This window comes from Drosophila miranda, chromosome 4 (assembly GCF_003369915.1).
Source record: "Drosophila miranda strain MSH22 chromosome 4, D.miranda_PacBio2.1, whole genome shotgun sequence".
Classification (NCBI taxonomy): domain Eukaryota; kingdom Metazoa; phylum Arthropoda; class Insecta; order Diptera; family Drosophilidae; genus Drosophila; species Drosophila miranda.
This window is the reverse complement of record NC_046677.1, coordinates 21,953,947-21,965,268: the sequence shown is the minus strand read 5'-3', so window position 1 is coordinate 21,965,268 and position 11,322 is coordinate 21,953,947. Positions and strand designations below refer to the sequence as shown.

General features: G+C 44.8%; 1 protein-coding gene across 1 annotated transcript; it reads left to right on the top strand.

The window, feature by feature from the left end:
- Positions 1-1,546: 1,546 nt before the first annotated feature.
- LOC108161861 (histone H1-II) lies at positions 1,547-2,875 on the top strand. The gene is made up of 2 exons (XM_017296249.2): positions 1,547-1,657; positions 1,719-2,875. The coding sequence occupies exon 2, from the start codon at positions 1,719-1,721 to the stop codon at positions 2,505-2,507; it is 789 nt and encodes a 262-aa protein (XP_017151738.1). The 5' UTR covers positions 1,547-1,657; the 3' UTR covers positions 2,508-2,875.
- The last annotated feature ends 8,447 nt before the right edge of the window (positions 2,876-11,322 follow it).

Sequence of the window (11,322 nt, the reverse complement as noted above, 5' to 3'; positions counted from 1 at the left end):
TGCAGGGATTGAAAAGAATATTTTGTGGCCAGCTTTGGGTCTGGGTCTGTGTCTGGGCCTGGAAATATTTCCGCTGTCCGTCGACATGTTCGTCCTGCATGTTAAGTGAGCTTTATATTAATTTTATAATTCATAATTGCATCCATGTTGCGCGAATTTCTGAGCCCAAACGCAATGGAATTTAATTAAGTTAACCCTGCAGGTGCCGATGCTCTTTCGTATGAAGTATATATTGTATGCCCTCCAAGAGGGTATTCTGATTTGGCACAGCCGATCGGAGACCTTTTCTTCGTACAGGTAGCAGGGGTGGATCCTCAAGGGTATCTCAGCCTTCGGTTTCCACACTGGCCTCCACTCTATGGTGTTTTTTTTTCCATCTTTCGAATGCCTTTAGGAGGCACTCGTCGTGCATTCTGATTAGTCACAGGCATCAAGAGTATTTCGGAGTACAAGTACGGAAACTTCCGTTGTGATTGCACTGGAATTCGATTAAAAGATCCCCTCCATTAAACCCCCAGCCTAGAACAAACAAATTGAATGTGTTATCGGGCAGAGCGAGTTTACTTTAACATCTTGACACCCCCAGATGCCAGTTGTGGCCTCCTCTCAGGCTCGTACCGAGACGAGAGTTTATGGCCAAAATGATGGCTGGTCGAGACGGATGCCTGAAAGGGGGGCTGGCCAGCAGAGTGCTGGATGGCCACAGGCATCGCATCGCATGCTGAGTCAGATGGGGTCCAAGTGCATGGAGGATCTGTGTGGATCTGTGGAGGATGGATGGACGTGGAAGCTTGCACTTATTAATGCTTAATAAATGGCATTTCATTTCTTATTATTCCCGGACTCGTGTTGGAGGATTTTATTGCACTGCCGCTGCCTCAGCCTCAGCCGCTGCCTCAGCCGCTGCCTCTGTTGTTGTCGTTGTTAATGCGAGTCGATATATTGGCCATGACTAAGGATGCAGATGCACGAAGAGCGAGAGCCAGACAGTCGGCCTGCCCAGTCGTCGTATGCTGTATGCTAAAGTAATTATTTCATTTGAGCCAACAATGAGGCTGCAACTCTGATGTGGTTATTGTGGCCGATGCAGGCTCTGGTTCTGGTTCTGGCTTCGCTTTGAGCGACTGGGATGGATGATTGACGAGTGGAAATTAAAGAAGCTGGCGGCTGGACAGTTCAGCTCAGTTCCACTCGCAATCGCTGCACTAAAACAGCTTTTTAGCGGCCACAGAGCTTGAGATGCGAGCGCGCGCATCTTTTAACGACTCGCGTTGTCTGTCCATTTGTTTTTTTTAAAGTACTTGGAATGTAAATGAAGCGGGTGTCGCTGTCGGCCTGTTTCGAGGTCACGCCAGTGGTCATTGCACCCACGCACGGCGCACTTTTACGATTCCGAGATACAAATGTAGCATTTCCTTTTGGGCGTGCACTTTTTGATTTTCAAATTTCCCCTTGCGCGCCTAAGTATTTATCGGTCTATCGACATGCGCACGCCGCTGCTAGTATTTTTGGTATTTTCGGAAACGCGCTTTGGTGTTTCCCACAACGCGCTAGGCCATTTGCAGTTTTTTCGGGCAAACATTGGACCTACGACGCGAAATTTTTGCAAACTATTACATTTTAATCAATTAAATCGGAAGTACGCCATATTGCAAAGGTTGGTAATGGTTGAGACCTGCCGGTAGCTGAGGGCTTATGGATTCCTTGTCTTTTCATAGATGCAGCAGCAGCAGCCTGGAACCCCCGGCACACCCAACAGCAGTGCAGCCTCGACCACGACGTCTTCCGGCGGGCACTTGGCGTCGCGCGGATGCAAGGCACCTGGATGCACAGTGTCCACCGTTGTGGAGAAGACCAAGCGCAAGTGCTCGCAGTTCGTGTCGTCGCCGTACGTGATACCCAAGCCGGTGCTCGTCAACGGCCACTCATCGGTGTTCCAGGTGGGGGGGGAGATGGCCAAGGTGGTCGATATTCCATCGATTTCCAATGCCAGTGGCGGCGATTCCGGCAAGCCCATCTATCGCATCAAGCCGGGCACCCATGCCCACGTGATGAACTTTGTGCTCATCGACGAGGGCTCCGATTCGCTGGAGAAGGCCATGTCGGGCGACCAGGAGGCCATGCGCATGGTGGTAGACTCCCAGCGTGAGTCCGCCATCAGCAAGCTGAACAAAATGGTGGCCTGCCACCGGGGTGCGGCTGTGGCGGCCAAACCAACCAGCAAGCCTCCTCCTCAGCCAGCCACTCCGGCGGGCAACGTGCACGTGACTACGCCACAGATTCATCCAGACTTTTCGATTGCCAGTGTCGAGGGTGCTGTGCCCTTTACCGGCGCTGCCCAAAAACCAGCCGCCCAAAAACCAGCCGCCCAAAAACCAGCCGCCCAAAAACCAGCCGCACAAAAACCAGCCGCCGCACCAACAGTGGCCCCAGCCCCCGCCCCCACAGCAGTGGCCAATCCATCCAACGCCCGACTCCAGTGTGGGCCGCCTGCCCCGCGCCGTTAGCTTCCCCCACGGGGGGCACTATAATAAACCCTAGTCTAAACACTAAGCCTATTCCAAGATATGCCCAGATAGATAAATATAAAGCCTGACTTGCAGTAAAGTCCAAAGAAGGAATCATTTTAAGACGTATCCCTGTCACTCTTCCAAAATATATTTATATTTTATTATATTTTTTCATATTAATCTTGTTAGCCAGCTAATGCCTTTCGGCGCCTTTCAATTTGTTTCCCGGTCTGATGTGGGTCTTCTCCACATTCGCCATGGACTGTTAGGATGGTTGGGATTAAATGCCCGCCATTATAGTTATAAGAACTCCCGAGAGATGTGTTTCCTGTTACACTGATCAACGAATATTTGCTATTTGTAAACGAATTTTTTTTTTTTTAAATTATCCATTGAGAAAAGATCAATCTTTCAAAGCCTTTGCCTATCTTTTAAAGTGCCTTTTGGGTATCGAATGAGATATTAATTTCTGGCAGGCAAACCACCAAAACTTCAAAGCAATGAGGTTCAGGACTGGAGCCGCAGCCAGGCCAGCCGGCACAGGCGGTGTGCGGTCCCCCGATTCCTGGAAAGGTTCCACCAGTCTGGAGCTGGAAGAGGGCTGCGGGGGGAAGCGGTATTAAGCCAACTGGCCAACAACTGCTCCAGGGCCATTTCTGCAATGGCGCTGTCGGTGTTTGTCTTAGGGTTAGGCAAAAAGTACGCAAAACCGGGCAGACGCCATTTTTTTTGCGAAGTGAACGCGTGTGGGGGTGGGGGGCAAAGACAAGAGTTGGATCTTAAGGGGCCGTAAATGTGGCATTTTATGTGTCATCAACGACAGCGTCGGTGGCGGCGCTCGGACCGAGGCGAAAACTTTGCAATCGAACGTAAATTAATTTTTATTGCCGGCAAATGCTGCGTCTGCATCCAGAGTCGCCACCAGAGGGAAGGTAAAACCCAAACCCAAGGTCTGTACATGGGGCATGTACTTGGGGGTATGCGTTGGGGCCTGGAGTTGGCGAGTTTTTGGGGAAATAAGAGATAGAAAAGAGCATCTTCTAATGGAATATTGTACATAAATATTAATTTATATCTTCTTCTAGGGATTTTACTATCCCATCGTACGGCTATAGAGATCACATTTTCAAGGATCCTTTACTCCCATCTAAACTCCAATTGTGGCCTCTGAAACACCAGCCCGCTCTGGGGATTATCTCTCTTCTAGAAATCCTTGAAATATCCCGCCCATGCATTACCTCTACAGATATGATACTCGGCGATAAGTAAACATATAAATTTGTATATCCACAGCCTCCAAGAAGAGTGGCCAACAGGTAGAGGACGGTATAGATCTGGCCAGGACAGGACACAATTGTGGGGACACGGCGGCAGAATCAAATTCGTTGCGCGGTGCCACGAAGTGAACTGATCCTCGCCGGTCTGTATAAAAAGTAACGAATGTGCGCAATAATAAAAATCATTAAAATAAAAATGTTTATGAGAAGGCATAAACACGACTTTATGGAGGGAGCCACGCGGGCAGTGACGGGGTCGGGACCAAGACCGAGACCGATGTTGGGGCACTTGATGGCGATGGCCGCTGGACTGGGGACTGGGGACGGAGGACAGAGCCAGAGGCAGCAGCATAAAGAGGCCAGAGGAGCGCAGAGAGTGTCAATGGGCAAAAGTATCTGGGCATTTGTTTCGCTCAAAGGACAGACACGCACACACATGCACACAGAGAGATACAGATGCAAGAAATGTGATCTGTATACATAGGTAATATACCGACTAGGGGATGCCCAGTGATCGGGTGGGTTTTCATAACAGTGAGAATTGGTAGTGCTTGAATTTCTGGAAAATATAGAAATTAAGGAAAATTCTTAAATTCATTTTAAGGGAAAAAATTCTCCGATGGGTACGATTTTCGGTGGATAGATGTATCATCTTTACCGTAGGTTTGTACCAGATCCTCTTCGACTTGGATAAGGGTATGGAAATCCAAAGAAAACCCCTATATATAGTTTAAAATAGAGTATACTTTTATGGTAGACTTTTTAACGACAATATTTAGACCTTTTATTGATTAAAACAATGTAAAAATATTTTAATAAGGTTACGCTTATTATAATAAATCTATCTGATAGAAAATTGATTGTTTTATCGGCTGAAATTATTATTTTTTTTAAATCGTGATGGAAAAGCTCTTAAAACTGCAGTAAACCGAGAAGCTACTACTGTGCCAACACTTAAGTCCAGGACTGTACCTCCAAACGCCTTACTCCTTCTTTTAGCTATAAGATTCATCAGATCTTGATGATTATTCAAAGATCTATAAATTATAGCCTAATAAATGACTCCACCAAAGACAAGCTTCACATCTTTAAAACCGTGAGTACCACAGCTTTTTCTCGATTCCCAAAATGATATCCCGAAACCTTGAATCATCCAATGGTACCTGTGCTTCCAATTCTCAAAGTCTTCGACGTGTTTTCCAACCCACAGACACCCCACTTTATTCTGCTTGTGGCTTACACCCCACTGACACAATATACCCTTCCTCTGTACTACTAGGAGGTACCACTCGGAGGCAGACAGCGAAGCCAGTCGGGGATTGGGATGCTAACTCATTTTGGCGGCGGCTGCCGTGGCTGCGGCTTCGACTGCTTCTGCTTTTGCTGCTGCTGCGTCTCTCCTGCGCCGGGACAGTCATGTGATGAGCACTGGGGAGGCAGCATGGGAGACCAGACCAGGTTCTCTCGAGCTCCAGCTCCAGCTTCGGGCTGTGGCTGTGGCTGAGAAGCAGGCGCAGGCGCTCGGCTCAAAAATAATTTGCAATTTCTTGGAAATACTCACTTTTGTGCTGCCTGCGTTGACGTCGTCGTCGTCGACGTCGTCGCTGGCGCAGCTTCTCAAGAACCTTTAATGGAGCGGCAGAGGGGGGTGGAGGGGAAGGGGAAGCGAAGGTGGCCGTAATGAAAATTAAAATACGAAACACTCAGGCAAAGGTCGCGGGACAGGACTGGACTGGAGAGGAGCCAGGAGCCAATGAGCGGGTACAGCGGGTACCCCCCTGCCCCCCCGCCCCCTTGTCTCTGTCAACAGTTGGGTCCACTCTTCGTCCCCCTCGCTGCGGCTTTCGGGTGAGTCCGCTTGGTCGGATTGCTTGTCGTTATCTTGTCATGTCAAAATGGTCTTACGAAAATGTATCTTTTGTATTCCAAGTGCAAATGAGCAGCACAGATACAAAACAACATACTCCAGCTATACCCCGCAACTCTTTGAAGATCCCCACCCCCCACCCCCACTCCCCACTCCCCACAAAATCCGCATCAGCATTTTGTTTCGCGTCTCCTTTTGATACCTTGCATTTTCGAGTGTTCGAGAGGGTATGATGGGATGCACACTAGGCGGCTTTGATTGGGGGGTTTAAGGTAGTATTGGTACTAGTAGTAGTACTACTAGTCACTACTATTATTAGTATTATTAATTGTAGTACTATTGGTACTCTGAAGAAGAGTTTTGTGGCCTTTTTTGAGGACTGTTAGAATTAATTTGGTGCTTAATTTATGGACTCTGAAAAAATCAAAACTGTATTCACAATTTTGAAGATATTGAACACCAATAGATATGGTATCTTATCTACACAAATTCTTTTTGATTGGATAAACATTACAGTACGAATAAACAATAGTTTGTTCGAAAAATATAGAAATATAGAAAAAATATATAGAAAAATATGGAAAAATTAAGAAAAATATAGAAAAAATATAGAAATATATAGAAAAACATTGAAAAATGTAGAATTTTAACATATTGAAAAATTATACAGAAATATATAGAAAATTATAGAAAAAACATTGAAAAATTTAGAAAAATTTACAAAAAATATAAAAAACATATAGAAATATAGAAAAAATATAAAGAAAAATATAAAGAAAAATATAGAAAATTATAGAAAAACATTGAAAAATGTAGAGAAAATATAGGCACATATAGAAATACAAAAAAATATATATATAGAAAAAATATAAAGAAAAATATAAAAAATTATAGAAAATATTGAAAAATGTAGAAAAATATAAAAAATATACAAAATATAGAAAAAATATTTTTAAGAAAATTTATAAAAAAATTGATACTGCTTGTTGCTTGATCCTAAATATCCAATAAAATCTGAGCATAATTACTGCCATTACAATAATTATATTATATTATTATTTTATATTATATAATTATTTTATATTATATAATTATTTTATATTATATAATTATTTTATATTATATTATTTATATTTTTATATATGCAATTAATGGGTATTTTCTGGGTCGCATTATCTACTCTTTTAGCATTCCTACTTGTGATTTCTTTCGATTTTTATTTGTTTTGTTCACTCGCAATTTTTATGCCTTTATTGTGTTTACTTTTGCCTTCGCCGTCGCCGTCGCCGTCGCCTTCGAGATTTTCTGCAAATGCTTTTAAGACTTGAAGACTTTTCAGTTTGTAGTTGAGCGTACAAATTTGTGCCCGGCTCTGGGCCTCCCCTCACCTGAGACCGGAGCCAGGAACAGGATCGTAAGTGTATCCCTGCGCGTGTGTTGGTGGGGTGCGTGTATCTGTGTATCTTTTGCTGAGACTGAGGCCTGATGCTGATGATGACACAACATGAAAAGGTAAAACACGCTGAAAAATATTAAATACGCTACGTCGCTGCCTTTTGACAGCGGACGTAAATTTGCTTTTGCCTGCACTCCCTGCCCGGCCCCTGCCCTGCCCCCCTCCCCTGGATGCCGGGGGACTGTTTAATTGCACATGAGATCGGTGGCAAGTGTGGGACCCGGACCGGACCTCTCAGGATCTCCTGGCAATTAAAATAGAGTGTAAGTTAAGGATGCATAAAACGCTCATCTTTATTGTCAAGCCACCCCCCCACCCAGGCTCCACCGATTCCCTGATTCCCCAGAGGCCATAATGCTTAGTCGGGAGTAGTTTCTGTTTCAGGGAATCGAGATCAACGGATAAGTAGCCGTCTGACTTGCTCGTATACCGTCTGAGATATGCTCTTGGGGGCCTCCTTTGAACCAGTTTTCTTCGATCTAGGTGTACAGGCCCCTCTGTACCCTCGAAAGAGGCAAAAGGGGGCCACAAAAAGGGCTCAGCTTTTGCTGAAATATATAAGAAATAGATTCCCAAGTGATTTTCTACCGAAACGCACTATTTCTTGGGCTAAAGGATGTCATTATGGCACCTATAAATCAACAGAATTTTGCTCATTTCCTTCATGTGTCATGTAGGACAACAAACAGTCCGGCGAAAAGGGGATCTGTGTCAAATTTGCGGGCAGAATAAATGAAGTTAATTAAATTCTGAATGTGGCGCACAAACAATCCCAAATCCAATCCCATGTGCAGATGAAGTTGAAATCAAATCTTGCATATCGCCGCCCTCACACAGACTTCACACCGCAGCTCCACAGCCCCCCCTGCCACACAGCCCCCGAGCCTCAAGAATACAAAGAAAAAAAGAAGCATATGCGAACGGGTTTAGAAGCTTTGGAGCTTGCTCCCATTTCCCACAATTGTTGCAGTATTGGACTGGGGGGGGGGGGGGGGGATGCCATAGAGGGGTTTGGGGGCAACAATATCGTTTCCTGCAGTGCCCCACAAAGCGAAATCCTCATCAACAACAAGCAGGCAGTAGTCGAGGCGAGGAATACCCTCTACACATGGAGGCTATGTTTCTAGTGCCCAAAATATCTGCTTATCAAACACCTGCTATACCCTCGGGCAGAGTAGAGGGTATCTGGCGTCTGACGGCAGCGTCCTACCGCATTCTAAGTTCTATTGGCACAAAGACCGAGTTTCGCCTTGGCTGCTTCCCACAGATACACGTATCTGTTAGATACACTTCGCATACAGTTGCACGCTGGAGCGTCTGGTGGCGAAACTCGTTTTCTGATCTGGGCCCTGGGCCACTCTCTCCCGCTCCCGCTCCCCCCCCCCCCCCCCCCCCCCCCCCCCTCGTGTCTCTGTGTGTGTGTAGCGCCTGCTGCTGCCTTTTTCAAGGTCGATCTGCCTGTCGTCGTCGTCGTCGTCGTCGTCGTCGTCGTCGTCTGTATCTTCTTCTGCAGAATTTGCTCAATGTTTTGCCATATCTCAAGCGACTCTAACGACTAGGCAGCCCCGTGGCCCCGTAGCCCCGTCTCCTGGCATTGTAATCTGGTGCCATTCCTTTCCATTGCTGTTTTCTGCTCATTGCAGTCCAAATTTGTTCAGACATTTACTCCCTCTCTGTGGCCGTGCAAGAAATAAAAAATCATTTTTACGATGCCCCTCGAATCTCTGAGTATCTCTCGGTGTGTGTGTGTGTGTGTCTGTGTGTGCCTGGTGCAACATTTCGCGCTGCAGGCCATGAGGCTTGACTGCTGCTGCTGCTGCTGCTTCTGCTGTTTCCTGTTTACCGACGCTACTCGTCCTCGGGCCTGCTGACTCACTGCCATTGAATGCTCAACGCCTTTCCGCAGTCCTGACTTTCGGTCCCTGCCAATTCCTGCCAATTCCGATTCCGATTCAGTGGCACTGGCAGTGGCCCATCTTGGCCATCTTTTTGTGCAGTAGCTGGAGCTGGGGCTGGTGCTGCAGCCAAACTAATTCCGATTGCATCTGCGAGTTTTCTCATTAACGATCAGACAACTCCCTGCACATTATTCACCAGCTTCGCTGGAAAACTTTCGTGAGTAACTAAAAGTTATGGTCTGAGAAATTGTTGGCCCGACAGAGGGAGAGGGGAAGGGTTGGCTGGGGAATGCATGAATGAATGGAAACAAGGGAAATTGGCGATTCCTTGTAGGTCTTCAAAACGAGGGAAAGTCGCATGGAAAGATTGTTCCACCAAAAGACAAGAAGATGTCAGAGAGTCAAGCGAAATGAATATATTCTCGCTCACTAAATAGGAAATAATTAAGAATTATAATAATAATAATATTAATAATAATGTTATTATTAATAATTATATTAATAATAATTATATTAATAATAATTATATTAATAATAATAATAATAAGCGCTAGGATAGAGCATGAAAACAAATAAAAATAAATAAATATATAATAATAATATTGAAAATAAATAAATAAATAATAATAATAATAATGATAATAATAATAAATCACTAAATAATTGTCTTAAATTAATTCTTACATAATTATATTTCTTCTTTTGCTGCAACAGAAATTCTTTTTCTTTTCTAAGGATTCGAATTACAGTCTCAGGGGAATCTCAGGGGAGTCTCAGGGGAATTCGTTAAACGGAAATATATTGTAGAATATCGGATGTAGAATATTTTCATATAGCATCCTTTTTTGCAGAATATTTAGTTGAGAACTGCAGCGTTTTGGAAATAAATTAGTTAAAAGTTAGTTAGTTAAAAGAATATTTGATTATTTTTTAGCTAGTTCTAGCTTTGATCTATAGGCCATCTAGATCAGATTGAAGGCTACACACAGATCCAAAGGAAAATCCAACAAAATAATGGACCACTATTTGGAGCATACGATAGACGCCTTTTTGATGATCCTCAGAAGCTGATTGCAATCTGCTGAGTTGCTAAATTGAGATTTTGTTATAACAGAAAAGAGATGAGGTCGGGCGGCTCATTCTACAAGCCATCGAAGGTCTTTTGGGCCAAGGAACGCATCAAGAAAAGGGAGGCCCAGCCCCTGTGGCAGGCTCAGTCAGAGTTCACGGAGCAACACCACAAAACACCATAAAAATAGCCAAATGGCTGAATCCTGCCTAGAAGACGAGGTGTGGACTCTTCTTAGACCAATTCTGGGTTGGTTTACAGCAAATCCCAAGCCTCTAGCAAATACCAGACCTTACCAAATGGAGCTCGTTTTACGAAAACTACAAATAATGTTTGAAAACCCTTTCCTCTGTAAGACACGCTTCTGTGATGCTGAATAAAGTTCTTGAGAAATCACAACTGTGGGTTTTTCTGCCCATTGTATGTCCATCGTTGTCCTTGCATCACATACCCGTTGCACGCCTGAATGGGTTGCCATATCTCCCATCAAATGCAGAAAAAATACTGCGAATATAAATGCATGATGGTCTTTTGTTTGGTATTCCGCCCGGCAATTGTGGCACATAATTACTGTGGCATGTAGGAATGGGCGGCACATATGTAGGACAATTTGGCAATTTCTGACATCTTTGGGAAGATTCTTTAGACCGCTGAAGGGGGCGGGAGGCACGTCCGAGCCAACTACGTGGCGAACAAAGGAGGATGAGAACAATTGCAGTTCCGGGAATAGAACGAGGCCGCGGCCAGGGATAGACCGTGTCCTGGTATGCCCTATCTATCTATCTATCTATCTTGAGTGCGAAATCACGTGCGGGGCATTCCACAGATTGTTTGGCAATAATTGGACTGGACGATCAGGCGGCACCTGCTGATCGGATACGGCATCAGAGAGATTGAGTAAATCCTTTACACTTCTGGGAAATCCCCCGGGCCCGATCAGGGGATCATCAGGTGCCAATGAACTCTTGAAACTGAGAAGAAATTTCAACTTTTATTTAAATGATGTTCGGCGACTCCAAAAAGGAATAATAAGCGAAATAAGATAGAAAAATGCTTTGCCACACAAAAGCAATCAAACGATGTTTAATTTTATACAGAGAACATGTCTCTAGCCCCAGCCTCTCCGACCAAGTCCGACGACCATCTGCGATTAGCATAACATCAAGTGGGTTTGGAATTGGAATACAAATGGGGAATGGGGAATGGGCAATGGGAATGGGAATGGGAATGGGAACGGGAATGACC